At 39.0% G+C, this 23,843-nt stretch overlaps 1 protein-coding gene across 1 annotated transcript in view; it reads right to left on the reverse strand.

Moving 5' to 3' along the window:
- Positions 1-2,942: 2,942 nt before the first annotated feature.
- TMEM132E (transmembrane protein 132E) overlaps positions 2,943-23,843 on the reverse strand; it is a 40,264-nt gene continuing 19,363 nt past the window's right edge. Inside the window, exons 4-9 of the mRNA XM_053455959.1 lie at positions 19,067-19,259; positions 17,996-18,139; positions 13,967-14,172; positions 7,063-7,342; positions 5,607-5,798; positions 2,943-4,057 (exon numbers count right to left, since the gene is read on the reverse strand). Coding sequence (XP_053311934.1) covers positions 2,987-4,057; positions 5,607-5,798; positions 7,063-7,342; positions 13,967-14,172; positions 17,996-18,139; positions 19,067-19,259 — 2,086 coding nt within the window. The 3' untranslated portion in view covers positions 2,943-2,986. The remainder of the gene's footprint in view (positions 4,058-5,606; positions 5,799-7,062; positions 7,343-13,966; positions 14,173-17,995; positions 18,140-19,066; positions 19,260-23,843) is intronic.

Raw genomic sequence — 23,843 nt, forward strand, 5'->3', positions numbered from 1 at the left:
TTCAGAGAGCAGGCTAAAAACAGGCAAGAAACTGGAAGCCCACTGGCAGGGCAGCGGCTAGGAAGCCCACTGGCAGGGCAGACAGCTAGGAATCTGACTGGCAGGGCAGACGGCTAGGAAGCCCACAGGCAGGGCACACAGCTAGGAATCCCACAGACAGGGCACACAGCTAGGAAGCCCACAGGCAGGGCACACAGCTAGGAAGCCCTCAACAGGGCACATGGCTAGGAAGCAGCCGGACAGGTAGGTACATCTGGGACACGACAGGGTCTGGTACACAAATTGGGATCGTTAAAGTAGCCAAGAGTCATACAGGGAAAACAGATCAGATGCAGAAATGCGCTAGGTCAGAATACAGGGCCAATGCTCTAGCACACGAGGGGCAGGTGTTTCAAGAGCAGAAAGTTCTGCTTTCTATTTTTTTAATAGTTTATATTCCAGGTACAAGCACTACATTTTAGGCCTAGTCCCCTTAATTTAAAGACCAACCTTCATAGTGTCCCAACCTATAACCAACCTGCCACAATAAACATGAACTTGAGAAGACGCAGTATTGTATGCATTTCGCAAATGTATTTCACTGACTAGAATGCATTGTGTGAGCCAGGGGAGTAATAGAAACTTAGCAAGAGTAATATAATTACATATAAAGGAAAAAAAAAGGTTGGAGAAGAAGCACAGAATAAGGTAGTATATTTACAATGGAAAACAAGGGCACTCCATGCCACCATCTAAAGCTAATAACAATAGCTTTTTTTTTTATTAGTCTTCTAAGAAAGTAACATCTTTTAATAAAAAAGGAGGAGGCTAATAACCTCCTCTTGGAAAGTACAAGGGCTAAAGCCTTATCACTTTTGAAAGAAAATACAATGACATACTGTATCTCTCATCTTACTTGGACCTCTCACCTCTCAAGCTAAATTTTTCTCTCTCTTTCAGAAAAAAACACTGCTTACTTACCAGAAGCACATTCTTTTCAATGAGAAAAAAATAACATGATGTGACAACAGAATATTAACTGATCAAACTCAAGGCCTCAGATTTTCAAGGAAAAAGAAAAAAAAAAACCACCCATTCTGAGCAACATTGTTGCACACAGATATGAACATCATAAAAAAAATCCCATTAAAGGACAAATACACAAAAGAACAAAGACACAAGTCGACTTGCAGGTTTTGGTGCACTGCCAAATTTTATTCTCCTATTTTCTGGCTTAGGAAAATTTGACAAAACAGTGTTTAAATTCAAGACACACATGTCTTATATAAGGATAACCTTGCGTTATATTGTTTTATTTTGCACCCACTCATCTGCTAGAAAAAAGCTCTCTCCTCACATATATGCTTTTCTGTCCTTACACCACTACACAGTTCTTTGCACGCTAAGAGCAGTAAGTAGCCTCTCTTAATGCGGGAGAGCATTCTTTTGCCAGCAGACACAATGAAATGTTCAATAAAGAAAAAAAGGTAGAAAAGGACAAAAAATTAAGGGTTTGGTTGAATACTGATTGCGTTGCAAATATAGGAATCCCATCCTACTAAGTTTGAATTTGGAAATAAATCAACACTATTATAATAAAACAAAGTGACATTTACAGGTTTTAAGGATTTGTTTGAAGAAATCCTAGAATAAGAACTCTTCAGACTGAACGCCACTTGCGTGAAACACTGACTCATAGAATCAAGGATTGATCTTTTTGGATGGATTAGATAACTGCCTTAATGTGTGTGGTTTTTGTTTTTTTTAACAATAAAACAAAAGTAAAACTAAATGTTGCTACAGTGGAAATGTTATCATTTCAATGACATGGCTGTATTCTGTGTTGCCAACCATACTAGTCGAATATCCTTTTTAAATACTAGTTGTTCAACTACTTATCGATAAAACTATGTCATTATTCTCTCATACACAATAGTATTGTGCCCATTTTCCAATCCTTGGAGGTGGTCATATTTGAGATGTTACTTTTGAGAAGCTGGCTAATTCCTTTAGTTCGATAAGCCAAAAATGACTATGCTTGTGCCATTATCACCCAGATTAAGAAGGTGACAAGCTGCATCAGCTGCTCAAGTCCCCTGAGAATATTACTTGTCACATTTGAGGTGCTTTTTCATGCTGTTGCTTTTCTGGCTGACTATATTACTGAGAGATGTCCACAGGCTCATTTCCATTCATAACACTGAAAGTTCTCTTACATTCCTGGTTTGACAAAAATGGAATACTACTAATAATAATAATAGTAAATGATTGTGGATGCCAACTATATATCATTTACAATGTTTTCACATAACCCCTTGCTTTATTTCCCTTACCATTAAGCCAACTTCTTACATTGTCATTTTCATGTTAACTCATACTATGTCTTCAAACTTGTATTCTGTGCCTGTTTTACCCATTTCAAGTCTTTTGGCTGCCCTTTTGATGGATGATACATTGTTCACTTTTATACCTGCTAAGTGCTAAACACTGTTTATATGCAATATTTATGGGTACCAAAGGCTACCAACAGCAATATCATAACTTCAGCCTATTATGATGTGCTTGGGACAATGCCCAAGGGACTGGGTCTGGTTGGAGGCACCTTTCCTTGTGGAGGTTCTTCTTCTGCGAGCCTCATAATACACTGTTGATATATACTTTCTAAATGATGATAAATATGACCTTGTTAACTGTTTGGATATGGTATACAGAGACATACAAAGATGACATGCTCTTCTTTTTTTTAATGTCTAAATGCACCTGAATGTGATTGAGATAATGTACATGAAGAAGAGAAAGAGACAGGTAAAGCCAGTGGCTACAGAGGATGAATAGTGAAATGGTGGAAGGAAAAGGTGAGTGGCAGTGTATGGGCTTGAATACATTTATATAGAGACACAAAAGGGAAAACATTATCCAATCCCTTATGTTTGGGAGAAAGCAACAGTCTTACTGGGTGCATGTTCGTTCATACTGTTTGTTAATATTGTCCCAACAAATACCAAAGCTATGCCATTTCTCTGACTCTCCTGATGTAGTCTCTAAGTTCCTGTGGATCTCGTAGTCCCATGTCCCGACAAACCCATTCCAGATCGTTTTCCTCTGTTCCTGGTACTGCATCATAGACACTCCCTTCACTTGGCAAGCTGGTAAAAGTGGTAAACTTCACTCGCTTGCGTTTGGATGTTGGAGAAGAACTTAGAGGGTCTTCACTTGCTTCCCGGCTTGAGCCACCGCCACCAGAGGAACCATCCCCCCGTCCATGAGACTGGCTTTGCACACTAGCTTGGGAGCTGCTGTTACTACTGCTTCCCCTTCCCTCCCCTCTACAGCAGGAAGCATGATGAGGTGGTAGAGTTCCAACCTCTAAAGGGTTACCTGGACTTTCAGGTGGGGGTGACAATTCTCCTCGTGCCCTTAGAGGCTGCCCATTTCCTAGGAAGACCCAATGATGAGAATGATCTGGGTTAGCCTGGCCCTCAGGTGGCACCCTCTTGTGTCGATACTTCAAAACAAATACAATACAGTTTATGAGGAACACCAAAATGGCAAGGCAGAAGACCCCAAGGAGGGCATACATCCCAATCTCCAGATCTGTTAGGCCTCTAGGCATCTGAGGAAAGACAGTAGGAATAGGTAATGGATATTCCCCAGAACCATGTGAGCTACGATCTTCCACAGGTGTGGTTAGGAGAGCAACGGAAGTTGTGCCAAATATTTCTTTACTTTCTTGCGCAGGAAAATGTGGGGGCTCCACACTCACCAATTTCCCTGGTTCAGTCTCATCCACAGGCTCATCCAGGCTAAAAATGACCTGTGCTACAGCTGTTGAAGTAGCAAGTATGCTCTTCCTCTTTGTTTTTTGGCAGCTCTCATTTATAATCATCTCTGCTCGCAGGAATGCACCTGTGCCTTCCTCCTCTCCAGCTATCACTAATGGATATGCCCGTTCAGGACTCACAGAGACAATCCGCTGATCCGAGCTGTTTAACGTTAATGTATAATCTTTAGGGTCGTAGAGTGAAAGAGGAGCTGTAGTCCCATCGCTGAACGTGAGCCAAAGATTTAACAGGCCTTCCTAAACATGAAATATAAAAATAAAAACATGTTATGTAAGAGTTTGCGTGGTCTTATGATACAAATACATAAAGATTGGTTAAGTAAAATTAAATAAATGCAATACATTAAATAAAGAAAAACATTATGTCACATAATCTCTCTGCTTTTGTACAGTGTCTGGCATACACCTGTTTTATGCTGGTACCTACAGTTTGAAGAATCACTAGTTACGTGGCAGTAATATGCTATGTATATAAAATGAACAAATACAATATATATTTACTTTTTTTTTACCTTTCTAGTAAAGATCATTAACTCTTTCTTTCACAGGTAGGAGAATAGTTCTCTCTATGTCCCCCAGAGTGAACTTAACTGACCACTTTATGTAACACCATAGTAAATAACTTATCAGAAGCTTTCAGCTGTCCTCAAGTATTTTTATCGCATAACGGTGTGACGCACACATTTCTAAACATCACTTGAAATAAGTTCTTCATGGTAGATGTGCCTCTGCATATTGGAAGCCAGTTACACAATAATAACGCAATGTTTTTTCAGACATAATTTAAAGATCTTCATTTTGTATGACAAATATTGATGTCTTACAATTATCATGAGATCAATTTGTTTGATTTTTTTGCAGTGCTATATTATATTGTTTTTTTTACAAACCCAGGGTTCGATTCATTGACCTGACTAAACCTTAATTGGCCTCAACAGTGTTAAAAAAACCCACAGCAACACAACAGCCTACCTAAACCACATAGAATATACATACATTCTAGGGTTCAAACTCACAGAAAATGCTACACTGCCCCTAAAGCGAATCAATGAGGCGAATAAATGTACACCCTGTACAAGAACCAATTAAACACACTTCACATGAGCAGTCAAGCAAAAATAAACCTCATCAAGGCATTTTAACTCTTTCGATGCTGAAAATGTTATTTACCATATATCGACCACACTACTCCTGCCCTACTTACACCTTACTATGCTTGTTCAAACCTTACTTATAAATCCCATCATGACTGTCAAATGCTACAAATGTAGGGATTGTTAATGTTATTGGACGCTGTGTGCAAAGGTATACTATGTGTAATCTAATGTATTAAAAGCGTACACCCACTGTCAAATACCTCTGTTGTCAACTCTCTTTCTCTCTCTAAGTATCCTCCACATCTTAGCCTATTGTCTAATAGTTTTGCAAAAGTTTATATGTGTTATATGGAATGGTTGCTTCAAGTTTCCTACTCCCACTTAGCTGTAATCAGCATTTTCTGTGGCAAATGGCAAGCTCCAACATTTCCTTCATCTAATTGATTGTTAAGTGGTTTGGCGGTTTTCGCAATGCACTTGCGGTGTGATTAGGTGATATGGTCATATTGTTTACGTGCATTTCGGCTGAGAGCAGTCGTTCATTTCCTCTTGGTCAGGGGCATCAAATTGCTCTGTACATACTGAGTACAGAAGAACCATTCTGTATTTTTTGATTAGATTTAGTCAGGTCCATTGAATCAAGCACTTTGCCTCTACATAATGCACGCTCTGTTGTTTGATTCACTCACCTGTTTTGGATATTTCAGTATGTGCTGAGCACTTGTTTTGGCTATTATAGTGTGGCTGTTTCCCGGGCTGGGATGCAGTGAGAGAGACAATCCAGATATCACCTGCGCCCGTAGCTCAGTAATGCTGACCTTTTCATCTGTCACAGTAATCATGGTCTCGCCTAGCACTGCCTCCATGAGTGGGGACACCACCTTGTAACACAAAAGCAGAGTAGCAGATTGAAACATTGTATACTGTGCAAGTAACTCATCTTCTGAGTTGGTGTCCCACTTTAATAAGAAAGTGGAAAAAAAATACACTGCATTCAAAAAAATGTGGTGTCTAAATAAAAGCTTGGTAAAATAAGGTAATAAAAAACATGCAGACTTATATAGACCCATATAGCAAAGGAAGGCACATCGTAGCTGCTAGAACTTCCTTGTCATTGATACAACCACCACATTACCTCTCACCCTTTCTCTATTCCTTATGTTTGTCACCCCATTACCTCAAGATTATAAACTTGCGAGCAGGGCTCTCTCCACCTAATGTATCGGTTTGCCTTAGTCTGTCAATTCTAGTCTTGTCATACCCCTTAAATATATGTATTGTAAAAGGCGCTGCGTAAATTGTTGGCGCTATATAAATAAAACATAATAATAATACTGTTTAAGACTACATAGTAACCATTATATATGCAGCATTTGACTATAGGGGAACTTTCCAGTACCTTAAAATAGATGCCCACATTCACTACTACAATAGCGAAAAATGAACTAAGAAAAACAGATGATCACAATTAAACAACAAAAAAAATCAAACCAGCCCTGTTTCTCCAGATCAATACCATAGGTATGTAATAAAATATATTAATAATCCAAGCCCCACAAAAGGGGTTACCAGTGCATTTAAATGTAAAGAATAAGATATTAATGTACAAAATGTAGCATAAATATTTCTACCCATTATACTGCTCTGCGGAGCATATGGTTAATTTAAGAATAAAGAAATAATAATAATGGTAACAATAATAGTGTCACTAACCAAATAATTTACAAACGTGGTAATTGTAGGATGTAATTGTAGGATATAAGCAATTTTCACCAACTATTGTACCAGAGATAACGAAGATTTTTTTTGTTCTGCAACATAATACTGTTTCTCAACAGGTATTTAATTATTTTATATGTCAAAAGTGCTATCACTCATATTAAATCGGACCTGAATTCCAGTGTACTATTACCTCTGCTTGTTTCTAATGCTGAGTTGTAGATTGTAGATTCTGTAAACCTCATTACCTTAATTACGGTAACCAATCTCTAATCTTTCACAACAAACTGTAAAAGCATACACAGAGTTTTATACCACAGAGGTTGCATTTTTTATGTATTCATGACAAAACCAAAGAGGCAGACGGTAATTAGACCAATATTTACAATGATTAGCTTGAGATTGGGTTCATTTTGCATCACTTACTTTAAAGGCAGTTGTCCCAGGTTCTCGTCCTGCCAACGTAGTGCTATCAACCATTTCTGCTACTCGTGGGTCTTCCACTTGCATAAAGTCATTGACTAGATCAGTAACCTCCACGAGCCAGTCAGGGCCCAGCATGGTGATAACCTGGTCAGTTCCTTCAGAGGACGTTGTATGGAACTGAGTAAATACTTGTAGCGTAGCATGCTGATACTGCAAGGTACACCCGCGGCTTAGCTTTCTATCATCCTCATCGTCATCATCATCACTGTCACGTACAGACCTGAAAAAAAAATAAAGTCATATCCATCTGCTGTTGCCTCAAAACACAAAAATCACATTCAAAAAATGCACATTAGCGTATTTATTTTTTCAGAATTATGCTTAGTGGCATTATTCGATAAACTAAATTACAATCCACAGACTTCATTCCTCTCAAGCCTAAAAGTCAATGGTAAGCAATATTGTTCACCTGCAAATTAAGAGCTGAGGAGGAGAGGTATAGTGATTCCTAGGATAAGTATTATTAAAAAAAGTACTTGATAAATTAGTCAGTGTCAATTTCGGAGCACACTGATTATGGCGAACTGACGCAAATATCAGGGTAAGTTTTATACTAGAAATGTTGTTCGGATCCAATAACACAGTATATATATATATATATATATATATATATATATATATATATATAATATAATATTTCCCTGTAATTATGCTATCTAAAGGAACAGATTAACAGAATGAGATGGTAGTGTAGTTTGTTTTTTTTTAAAGAATGCATTACAAATAAACAGAACAAAAATGCATCTAAATAACGGGCTGGCAGTCAGATATATTTAATGTCTACTAATGTGCTGCAGGATTTAGAATACAGTTACATTTGTCTTAGACTGTTAATTAGAATAATGTTATTTTTTAAATACTCCATAAAACAAAACTAAACACAGAAAAATAATGAGCTGCAGCAGTGTCCTGCCCAAGGGAAAGTTCATGTCATTATAGAACATAGCAATACCCATGCTTTCTAATGTTTGTTCCAACGTTTTATTTTCTATTTCGCTTTATTTGGATTGGGATTTTTATTTCTTGTCAGATCAGGATGTTTATAGAAAAACATGATACATTTAAAAAAAACCAAAAATTGTGGAGATGCCAGGGCACAAAATAATAACCGAAGAAAGTATGCTGGCAAATAAAGAAAAAAACATATGTTGCATATAGAAAAGACAGAACAATACGAGTGGAAACAATGGCTTCCATTTCAGGGGAAATCTACTGAAATGCAGCCGAACTATGACAAATCCCATCTGCCAGCCAAATCACAACTTCCTGTACTGCTTGCAAATTTTTTTTTATTTACAATCTATGTTTAGTGCATTAGTGATGCTGGACCAATTAAAAGAAATCACATTAAACTGATTTGATTTCCCTTGGAACAAATTAGCCAAATGCTTCATGGGGTTTATTTCTTCTTTGGTTTCAACTGGCCTGGAGTATAGTCAGAGCAGGATTTAAAGAATCTCACTTTCACTTCATTCGTATTCATTTTGTATTTCCTGAAGTGTATAGAAAATAGAATATTTCAGAAAAGAGACGACTTAAGTAATTGTTTTTTATTACTCTAGCACCTTCATACCTTACCTATGGATTAAGAAAAAAACATTAGTTATACAGTCATCCCTTCAAACTCTAATACTGCCAGATCAGTCTTAACAGAAGATGCCCTAGAAAAAGCATTGTCTAAGGTTAAATTAGATTCATATGTCAAGAAGTTGTGTTTTACTTTTCATAAATGTACTGTGTTTATATAGAAAGACATTAAATGAACCATTGTGTGTTTGGCTATCCTTAAGACATGGGTAGCAGGTACATTTTACTATGTAACACAATATATGTATGCAAGTATGTACTGACTTACAGTATAAGGAAAATAGTATTTTTTTTCTTTACATGACATGTATTATGTTAAAACAGCAATGTTTTAAATGTCTATGTATCCTTAGGTCTTTTGTATATAAAGAACAAAAGGTCTGGCTAAACCAGTATCTTTAAGCTTTGTCTTCTTCTTCTTGACCATTTGAGCCATGATAGGGAACCATCCAAGAAACCTTTCTGGAGAGCTGCTACATCCAACTTCAACCTTATAGGATCCTTATAGGATAGGTAGTGCTACTTTTATGCGTAATATCTAGATCAAAAAGTAAGGAAACATGTAGAAAATAATATATGGCTTAATAATAATAATAAATAAGTAAAAATAAGGTAACATCTTTGGAACCGCAAGAAATGATATTGTTTTCCGTTTGCAGATAGAATTACAAGTCATCTCTCAGTTGGGAAAGAGTTAAAAGAATAAAATTAAGTCATTTCTATTCTCTTTTGAAAAAACAAAGTTACTGATCTTCCCCTTGGCTGAAATCGCCCGAACGCAGTGGTGCAGAAAATTGAAGAGAAGAAATTGGAATTCTCAGATGTTTAAAGTATCAGTGCTTTGCTCTGTAGATGAAGGGGGAACACTGAAGTGTGTTACTAGTGCTGTGCCTGAATAGCACTATAATGCTTGGTGGCCACAGGAGGGGTGATGAGTAGGAGTTTTGGACAACACAGAAATTGAAATGCATTCTACCTTCCCACCCGTTTTGAGATTATAGGCATACAATATGCAATCTAGACGATGGCACAAACGACAAAGTTAAGGGTAGGTGGGGCGTCCTTTAAAATGATTTTAAAGCACTAGGTCAGAAACATAGGCAAAGGTCCCCCAAGGTAATATTCTCTGGAATATTACCGGTACCACAAGCTACATCAGGGAGACAGTGGGAGCTTAGGGAGATCAATGCGTGGGTAAGAGTGTGATGTAAGAAAGAGGGATTTGGGCAAGGCCCCTGGACCGGATAGTAAACACCCAAGGGTACTTAAGGAGCTAAGCCTAATTCTGGCCCAACCATTATTACTGATCTTTAGGGATTCCTTCAGTTCAATCATAGTTCAATTAGATTGGCGAAAGGCAGATGTTGTGCCCATATTTAAAAAGGGATCAAAATCTCAACCAGGCAATTACAGGCCAGTAAGCTAAACATCGGTGGTGGGGAAATTATTTGAAGGGTTGCTAAAGGTATACATTCAAGATCATATCTTGATCCATAATCCAATTAGTAGAAGTCAACATGGATTTGTGAAAGACCGGTCTTGTCAAACCAACCTATTTGCATTCTATGAAGAAGTTAGTAAAAATATAGACCTGGGTGTGGCTGTAGATGTGATTTATCTGGACTTTAATAGGCGTTTGATATGGTTCCACATAAAAGGCTACTCTACAAATTAACATAAACAGGCTCAGGGGCAATTGTCTGTATGTGGATCGGAAATTGGCTAAAAGATAGAATGCAGAGAGTTGTTGTGAATGGATGTTTCTCAGATTGTATGCAGGTATTAAGTGGAGTGCCTCAGGGGTCTGTCCTGGGTCCTCTTCATTTTAATTTATTTATAAATGATCTCCCAAGCTGCATTTAGAGCCATGTCACAGTTTCTGATGACACAAAATTAGGCAGGGTAATTCAGACTAATCTGGATGTTTCTTCTTTGCAGGAAGACTTAGACAGAGTTGGGGACTGGGCGTGCAAGTGGCAGATGAGGTTCAACATAGATAAATGCAAAGTTATGCATTATGGTAAAAATAACAACAATGCAACCTATACTATAAATGGAATATCCTTGGGGGAAACTACCAATGAGAAGGACTTAAGAATAATGGTAGACAATAAACTTGGAAACAGTGCGCAATGCCAGCAAGCAGCTGCAAGGGCCAATAAGGTTTTAGCATGCATAAAAAGAGGTATTAATTTTAAACAAGGAGGAAATCATCTTGCCTCTTTACAGGTCAATGGTAAGACCTCATCTTGAATATGCGGTACAATTTTGGGCACCGGCCCTTAAAAAGGACATTATGGAACTAGAACAAGTACAAAGGAGGGCTACAAAATTAAGGGGATTGGGAGATACTAGTTATGAAGAGAGACTAAAAACGTTAAAATTATATACACTGGAAAAAAGGTGTCTTAGAGGGGATATGATAACATTATATAAATATATGCAGGGCCAATATAAGGAGCTCTTCAGTGACCTGTTCATTAACAGAAATGTACAACGAACAAGAGGTCACCCTCTGAGACTGGAAGAACGGAGATTTCATAGACAACAAAGGAAGGGATTCTTTACAGTAAGGACAATATGGTATGGAATTCACTTACAAGGGAGCTGGTGTTATCCAATACATTAGATGCCTTCAAAAGGGGTCTGGATATATTTTTTAGAAAGGCATGATATACAGGGCTATAAATAGAATAATTAATATTTTAGAGCTTCTTGATCCAAGGAGAAATCTGATTGCCTCTTGGAGTCAAGAAGGAATTCTTTCCCCTGATGGCAGAATTCAAAGGAGCTTAATTAGGGTTTCTTGCCTTCTTTTAGATCAAGAGTAGGAAGGTAAGGTAGAAGGGTTGAACTTGATGGATTTAGGTGTTTTTTTCCACCTTATGTACTATGTAACTATGTAGTTACTTCAGTTCTACAGGTCATCTTTGGTTACAGCAGAAATAACTTGATGTTGCTTGTAGCCTACTCATCTTCCATATACTATATCAGCCCTGTGACTGTAATTTATTTAGCATAATTAGCAGTAGAGTTGCAACTAGGAGACAGAGAGCTTCTACATCTAGAGCCGCCTTTCCTGTGCAAGAATGGAGGGGGTCTTTAGCATTTAACAGACAATGTTTAGGTTAGTTCTGATGGGGGATGCAGAAACACATACAGAACAGATGAGATGCAATATGTCCTCCACTAATCAACTGTGTGCCCTAATCTTTACACAACTGTGTGCTATAGTGGCACCAAATAGTTGTAGTACAGTTGTGTGCGCAGTAGGGCTGTAGTATGGGTTCTTCCCTGTTCCCTCATCGGTTGCTATTGGTTTTCTAATTCAAACTGATTTGCAGGTGGGGTTTAGATGGAAAGAAGGTTGAATGTGATTAATCAAGGAAGTAATGTTGACCGGAGAGAGTGAAGTAGTTGTAATGGATTCAGTGTCATTACTGTCCAAGGAAATTCAGCTCAGGTCTTATTGATCAACATAATTGTCAGTGGGGCTACTGGGAGGTGAGCACCAGTAAAGGCGCAGCTCCATATCCGAATGCTTCCCTCATAGCATGAGTAAGAATACATTTCAGTGTGTGCATATTTTCATCATGATTCTGATGGTGTTTCTACATCTCAGGGTGTGAATGACAAGATTCCAAAGGTTATGCATTCTGTGTTCAGTGCTCTCACTATAGGGAATAAATTAAGTGGAATATCTGACTGATCACAGACAATACTATCAGAAATATTATACCTTAATTGGCACATTAGAAGCAAAACAACCAACCTCCAGGACACCAAGATCACAATATCTAACACTTCCACTTGAATTAGAAATTCATTGTATCTAAAGCCTTCGGGTGACTAATACAGGAACAGAGAAAAAACCCAGATACATTACACCTTCATTTATTCGTTGCCAAAGGCAACAATTAATTATATTTCACAAAGTGGGGGTGGGTGATATTTTTAGATGTTATTGTAGGGGATGAGTTTGTGGTTTTTCTGTTAGATGACATTTTATAGATATTCATAGAATACAGGAAAGTAAACAATTACGATGGTTTTTTTTTTAAAAGCACATTAACTAGAAAAAAATGCATAGTTTGGAAGGAAAATCTGCTATGATGAAAATTGTTCTATCAACATTCAAATCTATTAATATGGGCTTCAATTTCTCACTCTCCCTCACTTAATAACAGAAGCATGCCAGGTAGACTACTACATACATAAAAATACAAATTACACATTTATCGCCAGTATTAGCCTCTGCCCCAAGCACTATAAGGGTTCTAAGTGTGCATTTTGAGAGAGGATAGAGGTGTATGGCAATTGGAACATAAAATGGCTAATTGCAGAAGTGAGTAGTGGACAATTAAATCATCTTCCATCTGCTGCATGTGTAATGCAGATACTATCTCCAATTCTATTTTCTAGCCAGTACCGATAACTCTGTTTAAAATATATTATTTGTGTTAGTCCCCATATAAAAATGAGCATTTATTTGCATGTCAGTATTATAAATTTGAATACTGAGTATAACTAAAGTCAGATTAGTACAAGCTATCGCTACTGCAGACCTAATTTATTATAATTTGCATTCTGAGTCTAAGTGAGTCTAAGATTTATGCTCTTTATCAGCCCTGTGATATTTTGTACAGGAGTCTGGATAAAACCAATTAAAAGTAGAATAGCATATAGAGGAGATGCGACAGAAGCTGTGATATGGTTATGCTCCTTATAGTTTACTGGTGAAAAAAAAACCTACAAAAGTATATTTGCAAAGTCCATCAAGTCATTGACCTAATGGAATCTCTGGCTGCAATCCACTGGTGACAGCAAACAAAATGAAGGGTAATTGAAACGATATAGTCAAGGACAACGACATTCTTTCATTTGCTATAAGAAATAATGGTTTTAATGTCAGTTTAAGTAGGACAGATCTTCTAAATCACACAGAATAAAATGATCCGCGGGATTTTACTGCACGGTAAGATGACTTATACGTGTGCTGAGCCATGTATCTCTGGTACATGTACAAATTTCTGTAAAAAAAACTGAGACTGTAACGTCAGCCGCAAACTTAAACAGAGACATAATGTTTTCACAATGCCCAACCAACAGCCTTTCATTAAAGCATCATTCCCAGGATCCCCTTGAGGTCAGTAACACAAAAAACATTATTTCTTCCCTGCTTTTTCCTGCAATGTAGTTTAACATTTTCTCCTCTAGGCACTTAAGATAATTATACTTAATCACAGATTCCCCTTACCGTCTGTCTGGCAGTATAGGGATTCTCCACCCTTTCACCTGACTCAGTTTGGAGTCGGAAAGTTCGATGTACAATGGGAGTTTTGGAACCCAAACAGTCATTTCCAGGGGTGCGTTTAGGTGCTCATAGCTAAAAATGGCTTGGGCATTCATAGAGCCTCTGGTCTCTTTTCCGCTCACAAACACGTAGTCACAGCTGCTTGACACCTGTCAATAGAAAATGGGGTAGATTTAGACACTTGGAAATTACTCAAGACAGGCGTATCTGGCTACAAACAGTGTCTTCCTTTGTAAAGACACAATTGATAGGGTGAAACATGCTCATCACAGGGTTAACCTTGGATTCTCCAACCTTTGATCTAGCCCCTTCTGAATGATCTTAAAGTGTTAAAATAACAGACAAATATATAGATGTTTTGACCATCTTAATCTAACAACTTGCTTTTTCATTCAAAGCTAATAGAAAACTGGACCCCCAACCTACCATTTATGGCAATGGGAATTTCTATTTGTGTATTATTGCGTGAAATAATGATATATAAAATAATGTTTTAATAATGGACTAGCATTTAAAGTAAATTGGTGAGGTGTAGCTTATAACAATGATATTCTAGGGACTAGACTGTTTAATAGGCCCCAGTGTAACATCAGTCGATTTAGCTTCAGCCTTTGGCATAGAAAGGGTTGTGGTTGTGTTCTCTTCTACTCTAAAAGAGAATGTTCAACAATTACTTGTGGACCACAGACCGTAATAGGCAATTTTCAAAGACAACAAGAATATGACCCATTACATCAACAGAAGCGTTGTTTCTATGGAAGAAAACAGGATTTGTCATATAATGCATTTTTAGAGATACTTTCAGCAAATCTGTGAATCAAGAAACGGCAGGGCATTTTTTTTCTCCATGTAGAGTTGAAAGAGTATGCTGGTGCTGAAGAAATATCAGTAAAGAAAACTAAAGATGAAAGATATAATATTTCCCTGAGTCCACCACTGTGATCATATGAGGCACAGGCTCTCTGTAATATTCTTGTGCTCGTTCTGCAGAACCTAATGATTTACAGCGTCACTGTGGGAGTTACTTGAAACTTGTATCATAATGGGACATATCAGGTTCTGCATCTTTAGGCAAAGATTTATTTTCTTTAGCCAAGAAAGCTGCCAAAGTTGAGTAAAAGGCTGGCTTACTATTGGCAACAACTACAAAAGGAGATAAAAAAAATAATACACAAATTTCATATATTTTCTCACTGTGTATAAATGTGCACGGGCTGAGTTAGAAGTGCTGGGTCATCTATTTTTTTTATATCATCCTTTTATTATATGAGACTTCATTTTGATTGTATCATTGTTTTCTTCAGGAAATAGGATTTGCTCTGTGACATAAAGTTGTGTTTTTCCGCAAACCTAAAGTTGTTGAGACTGAAAATTCACTTTTGTGCAGTGTCAGTTGATGATACCTTATTCAACAAAGTGGGAGGAGAGTTTGTAGAAAAAACCAAATTGGTTTATTCTCCTTGAATTTACTATTTCTCTGTAACAGGCCTGGACGGGACATCTGACACACCATAAAAATGCCCCCGTCAAAATAGAACCCCATATTTACCTGATTGGGTCTTGCAGTATAAAGCCATCAGATGGAAATGCGTCAGTGCATGGTGTGCAGTCTTGCCCTGTTCTGCAAGAATGATTACGTTTGCCCCGGATAATGCACAGTGCAATAAGTGGGGTGACTTTCAAAAAACAGCTCTGATTTAATAGTACTTTTCAGGACCACCCAAGATTCTTTGCAAAAGCTCACTGAAACCCTTCATAATGTAAAGTTACGTCAGTGAGATGAAAGAACAACTCTCCTGTCATCTCCTTCTTTAGCAAATCAAATTCATAATGTAAATATATTATGTAAAAGTCATAAAGTTTAAAAAGTATATTTATCTAGACTCTTTAAAAGTGCCAGTGTTGGCCAAGTAGCCAGTATAGTTAAAAAAAAAAAAAGATGATTCCCAAATATGCAAACTGAGAATTAACACCAGTGTATATTGGCGGCTTAGTTAGTTAGCTGGGATCTAGTCATTTCAAGTTCATCATGGTGTGATTTAACCTTGCGCACAGAGCAATCAGTTTTCTGCACACAAGTCTTGCATGTATCCATGGATACCTATTATCTTTAAGGACATGTTCCAATACTCCCCAATTGCAAGCAATTCCTGAGCTGAGAAAGGCACAGTCATAAAATTGCTGCTGGAAGATGAGACTCTTAGCTTATATCGTGCCAATTAAGGATCACTGTAGCTAATCTGCTGTGTGACCTCATATTTTTTACACTAAAGGCACAGAGCCAGAAATATGAATTAACCATCAAGGATTCACAAGTTTGAATCACATATTGCGAAGATGGCAAATTAGGGGAGCCTAGTTACAAAAATCAAAGAGTAGTCTGACACCTAGTGAGTCAGAATACAGACACTTACAAATTCCCAGAGGCATGGAGATGATGGGGGAACTTCACCGAGCAACATGAACGTCACCCCAAGTTCACCAAGCAACATGTCACACAGTGCCATCTTTGCCCTAAACAGCTTGTGAGCACCACCTTTGCCCCAAACAGCTTGTGAGTGCCTTTTCCCCAAGCAGCTTATAAGTGCCAACCCCCAAAAAGCCATCTTTACCCTCAGGTTGTCAGTGCCCCTAAACAATGAGAAAGGCACAAGGTACCTATTTAGAATGGGGGGGGGTAAATGTTCTTAACCCCCCCATTATTTATTTATTTGTTTTACGCTTTACACTTTTTTCTTACTGGAGATTTTAACTTTATATTTTATCTTTAAATTATTTTTACTTTTTAAATATTCTTTAAATATTAAGCATTTTTTGAAAATGAAGAAACACTGTTTCTCCCTCTTTTCTCTTTGATCACCCCTGGTGCTGATCACAGAGTATGCAGTAGCAGGGCTCCATTGGATAGACCCTCTGGGAACCTTTAATATTTAATATTGTTTCAAGCGGTATCACAACTGTCAGGACTTCTGTTCAGGCATCCTCCATTAAACCGGTGTAAACCTATAGGATGTACTATTTAGGATGTACTATTATCTCATCTGTTATCTGTTAGAACGTAATAGTACATCCTGTGTCACAAACGGGTTAAGCATTGTTTTCGTTAACTGAATCTCCTAAAAGTTATCAATTGCTTGGCCTAACTGTAGTTCATAGTTCATAATGTTGCATTATTTCTAATACATGCAATTTTTAACTTTAGAAGGAGTATATTAATAGTATATGCTACAATAGCTAAACATTGTGTTAATGTAATTTTAAATTGTGTTTGTTATATATTTTCACCGTGCTCCATTGTAACAGCACTACAGAATATGCTGGTACTTTATAAATAAATGTAATGTAATATTTAAAGGTTTACTGATGGCTTATGTAGGAAGTGCCAAGATCCCAATAGCATTTTTCCCCACACATAGGGGTCTTGTCCTAAGATTCAGTCCTTCTGTCAAATGATCACCCGTATTATCCGGAAGGTTGATAATCCCATTTTTAAATATTTTCCAGATGCTGTGTAGCTACACACCACTCCTATGCAGCTGGCAAAATATAAAATAGAGACATTCATATGCTTTAAGTTGCTAGATCCCTAAATCCCCTCTGTGTCTGTTCCCTTATGGAATGGCTAGCTAGGATGAAATCTAGCAACAAGTTGGATAACATTGTACACAAAGCACAGGGGGGAAATGGGCTACTTCTGCTTCCCTAGACACATTTCTGAGGCAATGTTAGATTGTAACAACTGGTCAGGATAATTGACTGGCTAGACTTTCTCTGTCTAGGGTTTTAGAAGGAGACCAAAGCCACTCCAAATTGATTGTAACAACATATAATCTACATAAGGGATTTTCCTGTTGGTATAACTAAAGCCATCTCCTTTTTTGTCTTGCTTTCTCAGAGCATGTTTGGTTTAGTTGACTTTATGTTTTCCAGTACTTTTTGTATGGTGCTATTCGCTGTATTTGTATGTCTCACCTTGATGATGTCCTCATTACTGGATTTGCATGTAGTGTGAGGTGATATATCTGTAATATCTCCAGAAGTCTCAATGGCCAGGACCTTCACAGGGATGGCTACTGTCCGTCCAGTTAAAATGGCTGTGTTTATTATTTCTGTGTCCTGATGATACACAAAATCATATTTGTACACCAGATACATACAAAAGCTAAATAATGACAGAAAACAAATGGAAGGGGGTATGATATATCAAATAATATAAGGTAATTACCGTATTGGCTCGAATATAGGCCGCACTTTCCCCCCCACTTTAAGTCTTTAAAGTGGGCGTGCGGCCTATATTTGGGGTCTAGCGCCCGGGACAGCAGGGTTAGGATACAGATCCTCCGCAGTGGTGCAGGGGACCTGCATCCTACTCTCCGATACGCTGAGACAGCCTCCCCTGCTGGCACTTTCCACGGGGGGGGGTGCCGGCACGGGAGATTGTCTAAGCGCATCGCGCAGACATTCACCGGCAGTGGCGATGTGCGTAAACAGCCCCCGCTGCCGGCACATCTGCACGATGTGCTTTAACAATCTCCCTTGCCGGGAATTCCCACGGGGGAGTCCTGGCAAGGGAGATTGTTAAAGCACATCGTGCAGACGTGCCAGCAGTGAGAGGTTGTTAACGCTTGCACCGGAAGTTTAATACGCGTACTGCGTAGCTGTCCCCCGCTGGCCCTGCAATACCCCGGGGAGTCTGCACCGGTAAGTCTAGGGGGGGGGCCTCATGCAGAGTGGCAGCATATCTCGGGGGGGGCACATCTCGGGGGCAGAGTGCATATCTCAGTGGGGGATAGAGTGGCAACATATCTTGGGGGGGCAGAGTGGCAGCGTGTCTGGAGAGGGCAGAGTAGCAGCATATCTCACGGGGGCAGAGTGGCAGAATATCTGTTCCACTAAGTGTTTTTTTTTTTTTACTAAGAAATTATTTTCTTTAAAAAAGCACCTAACTTTTAGGGTGCGGCCTATATTCGGGTGCAGCCTATATCCGAGCCAATACGATATATGGTTATGAAAGTTGGTACAGAGAAAAAAGAAAATACTAACCATTGCAAGAGGGACGATGGCTCGAATGTCTTTCTGTATTACCGTTAGCTCAGTAACAGCTTTTTCCAGATCAGGAGGGGGATTTCTCCCTCTATAATCTAGGTGCCACATTATGCGTCTTGTGACTGACTGACTAGTGAAATTCTCCATCTCAAAGTCCAGCTGCATTATCTGATAAGGGGCATCATCCGTCCTAGGAATTAAACAAATGTTCAGAAAAGACATCTACCTTTAGTTTGTATATATATATATATATATAAAAGGAAGGCAAAAATATCACAGAATACATGAAAGGCATTTAGGAATCTGAATTAAATTTAATAGCCTTAGAGATACAAAGAGGTGGAAGCAGGAAATGTAGAAGACATCAATGGGAAGTAATATGTAATATGGAACAGCAGAGATGGGTAGACACAATTTAGCAGAAAGGTCAAAACCTGTAGAGAGATTACAATTTGATTAATACAATGTGTCTCCATGTCTCCTTAAGTAGTGTCCCAGATCTTCTGTATATAACAATTAGAACTAAGATCAGCATATTATACCCATGCTCTCTGAGAGACATCTAAGGTCCAGGAGCTAAAAAAGAGTTTTTGATCTAAAAAATATATGTAAATGTGCCCTATTCCTTTATTGAAGAGACTCCATAAAACGTTTGCTTTTCGGCAGTGGATCAAAGACATGGAAACTGGGAGATTATAAAAAATCTGTGCTCATGTAACATTTAACAAACCTATTATCCTATTTCATGATGTTTCAAATATACAACACGTGTATTTAGAGTACCTTCATATACATATTATATGTAAGATAGTTTGATAATGGTATTTACAATTTCCAGAAAAAATGACAGTGCACAGATGCTGATGACTTGAGACACTACATACCGTATATACTTTGCACTGTAGCTATAATGCATTACACAAATATCAATATAAAAAAAAACCACCATGCACATCAGAGATATAATGGAAGGTCATCTATTGATAAAAAAAAAATCAGTAGGCTGTACAAATAATACAGGGGTCACAGAAAAGGGGAGACGTTTGAAGTGTACAAGTGTTTATTGTACACACTACAGCAGCCCATTTCTTTCACCAAAACAACAATGCTATTTGTGTTGGTCTCTAAGGACAAGAGTCCTGTATCTATCAAACCCAGAGATAATATAAGGTAGCGTGGGGAGCTTCCAATGCATGTGTTTCTGTCATGTATAATCTGGGTATGAAGTGTGTGAGAGAGGGACACATATTGTGCTTGTGCCACACGTATTAAAAATAATGTTCATACAACTTAAAATAACGTCTTTATGTTATAGATGTAATGTACAAATGTAAACAGTCTGGCACTAGGGAAGGCTGGTACTGTTTTGTAGATCATGTGGGCCACTGACAGATGTTTTTTTGTGGCCCAGATACCACACAGAAAGCCATTGGGTTGAGGAACGTGTAGTAGACAGTGATTGGCTAGAGAGTACAGAGTACTCTGCCCAGTGTCTTGGACAGCTGTATTACTGGGTTGGACTGTTTGCCTGCGCCCTTGAGCTGAACAATGTCAGCCATTCTCTGGAAAAGATATATACTAAACCTATCCCAGGGATGACTTAACCACACCACATTCAGTAGAAACATATGAGAAAAGCTTTAATCACTGAGATCCTGCTGGAGTCTGAATTTTGTGAGTTGTACTCAAATATATTTGTTTTTACAGCTTTATTAAGTTTTGGACTTATATTTTTGGACTTATGGTCCAAACAATGTTTCAGCCACCAGAATATAGGATGGAAATCATCTCAGTTTCATAGCTTCAAATAAAATAAGCGACAAGGGAAAGATGTTGACATTTGACCAGAGGTATATCACACTATGTGCAAATGGGCCAAAAACCATTTGGACTAATTTGGAGTTCATTTTCAGGCAACAAATTTTGTTCCCTGCCCATTCACATCGGCTGAAAATTCAGGGGTATTTTTAATTCAGGAACAAAATTTAGTGCCCGGTGCCCACATTCACTCTCTCACACTCTCAATATCGTCCACTCTCTCTCTCGCTCTCAAATCTGTTGACCACATCTTCTTTGTACTTTATTTATTCCCTTCTCTTATCCTCTACCTTCAATCTGCTATCTTTGTCTGCATCTTGGTGGACATAACCTCACGCGAACTGCCGTCAAAAATGACAGCGTGTGCCACCAAAATTACAACACTTCGGTGACGTCCTCTCCCTCACTTGGTAGATTAGGGAGAGGACGTCACGAAAAGTGTTGTCATTTTGGTGGCGCTTGTGGTGACATCCTCTCTCTGATCCTCTGATTGAGAGGGAGGCAGTCACAACAAGCGCCATCAACACTTGCGGAAGTTCCTCCCGCGTTATGTCCGTGCTGGTGCGATAAAGATAGAAGATTATTAATTTTACCATTATTAACAGTAGACTGCTGTTTCCTGCATTAGAAGGATTATGAATTCTTGCTCCATTAATGCCTCGGGTTGAAAGGCACATTTTGTTTCTTGTGAATATGAACTCCAAACATTTACAAACTTGGCATTTTCTGGTAGTTGATATTACATACTCTTCCCGGATGCTTATAAAATGTGGTGGGATATGAGTGGAGCTTAACTGTATACACTTACCTCACTTCTGGACATCATAGCCATGTCTAGGACATACTGAGTATATAACCTCTATTTGGTCATTAATAAGTAGAAGGAAAACACCCATTTATCGCAATCAGCAGAGGTATAGAAAATGGCCAAATTATTTAACCCATTTTACATTTCATAGCATGGTGAAAAATAAGAAGGTCCTATGAGATCGCTATGAATCAATGGTGTTAAAATCCCAGCATCAAGGCCAGCAAACAGCCAGGATTTGTGGCTATAGCTGCTATAACAGCAGTTGAAACTACCTGGGTTAAAACAATATACAAAAATCCCTGGTCTGGTTGCAGCCCTCAGGGCAAGGGTTTTTCATAATCTGCTGGTATGGCCTCCTCAGCAGTTGAAAAAGTCATGCACAGACTCGTTCACAGCACACCGACACAATACTTTTATAAATAAATACAGGATGCCCCCAGGATTTAGATTCCCCTTAGTTTGCTCCCCCTTTACCTCTAACTGCACCTTAAGTTAACCTTATTAAATTAATGAAATTAACTCTCAGTCCTCAGCATTAAATTGACCCTAAAGACCCCATTAACCATAACTGCCCATAAATTAACCCCCACCTCCCCTAACTTTCAGCAACCCAAATATTAATTTTATACTTCCTGAGTTGCTAAGCAGTGTAGAGGCTATAAGAAAAGGGGCGGGGCCAATCATCAGAGTGACTGCAGGGAGGGACTGGGAGATAGTAACTACTGTAAGCAGGCCCGGACTGGCCATCAGGCACACCGGGCATTTGCCGCGGCAGGGCCGGATTGACTTAGGGGCTGATGGAGCTGCAGCTCCAGGCCCCTACCTTAAAATAGGCCCAGTCAGGACCGGGCCTATGCGGCCTCTACGGCCGCATTAACGCAGGGCATAAGGGGCATCTGCCCCTTAAGCCCGCCGCAACTGCGACCGGGTCCACCACTCTAAGGGGCCGGGACGCCCCCATCAGGGCCGGCCTTATGGGTGTGCTGCTCCAGGCCCCTGGTAGGGGCCTGGAGCTGCAGCTCCATCAGCCCCTAAGTGCGGGCCTGGTCGCAGTTGCTGCTTGCTCCGGCAACAAGGTAAGTAGGGGGACGGGGGGCAGAGGGGGGTTAGATAGTGAGAAATGGGGAGAGGGGATAGATAGTGAGAGGGGGTACATATTGAGAAGTGGGGAAGGGGGTATATAGTGAGAAGGGGCAGATAAGATGGGGAGAGGGGGTAGTGTGAATGCGTATGAGAATGAATGAATAAATGTGTTGATGAATTGTGTAAATGCGTATGACAATGAATTCATGTGTGGATGAATTGCTTGAATTATTTGTGAGACTGCATTAATGAATGTGTTAATGATTTGTGTGAATGAGTGAGTAAATGCAAAGATGGTACATGAAGGGTGGGCTTTAGCAATAAATAAATAAATAAAAATGGGCTGCTCAGGCTTAAATGCCCGGGCCTATTTTTTGTCCCAGTTCGGGCCTGACTGTAAGTGATAGGTCGGATTATAAAACGAGGGGTATTTTTCAGAGCATTTGCACATGATCTCAGTATACAGTATATACAGTATCTGAAAGGCCCCAGAGTCTGCAATACCAGTGAGCAAGGACACCACCAAGCAAGCAGCACCATGAAGACCAAGGGGCTCTCCAAACAGATCAGGGGCAAAGCTGTAGAGAAGTATAGATCAGAGTTCGGTTAAAAAAAAATCTGAAACTTTGAACATCTCACGGAGCACAGTTAAATCCATTATTAAGAAATGAAAAGAATATGGCACCACAACAAAAGTGCCAAGAGAGGGCTGCCCACTAAAACTAACAGGCAAGGCAAGGAGGGCATTAATCAAGGCCACAGCTGAGATTGGAGTATCTGACCCCATCTGTGGTATGACTTAAAGGTTGCTGAACACCAGCAGAACCCGTCTAACTTGAAGGAGCTGGAGCAGTTTTGCCTTGAATTGCCAAAATTCCCAGTGGCTAGATTTGCCAAGCTTATAAATACATACCCCAAGAGACTCGCAGCTATAATAGCTGCAAAAGGTGACTCTACAAAGTATTTACTTTGGAGGGGTGACTAGTTATGCACGCTCAAGTTTTTTTGTCTTCTTTTTTTTCACAATAAAAATATTTAGCATCTTCAAAGTGGTAGGCATGT

Source organism: Spea bombifrons, chromosome 2, assembly GCF_027358695.1.
Source record: "Spea bombifrons isolate aSpeBom1 chromosome 2, aSpeBom1.2.pri, whole genome shotgun sequence".
In the NCBI taxonomy this organism is placed as follows: Eukaryota; Metazoa; Chordata; class Amphibia; order Anura; family Pelobatidae; genus Spea; species Spea bombifrons.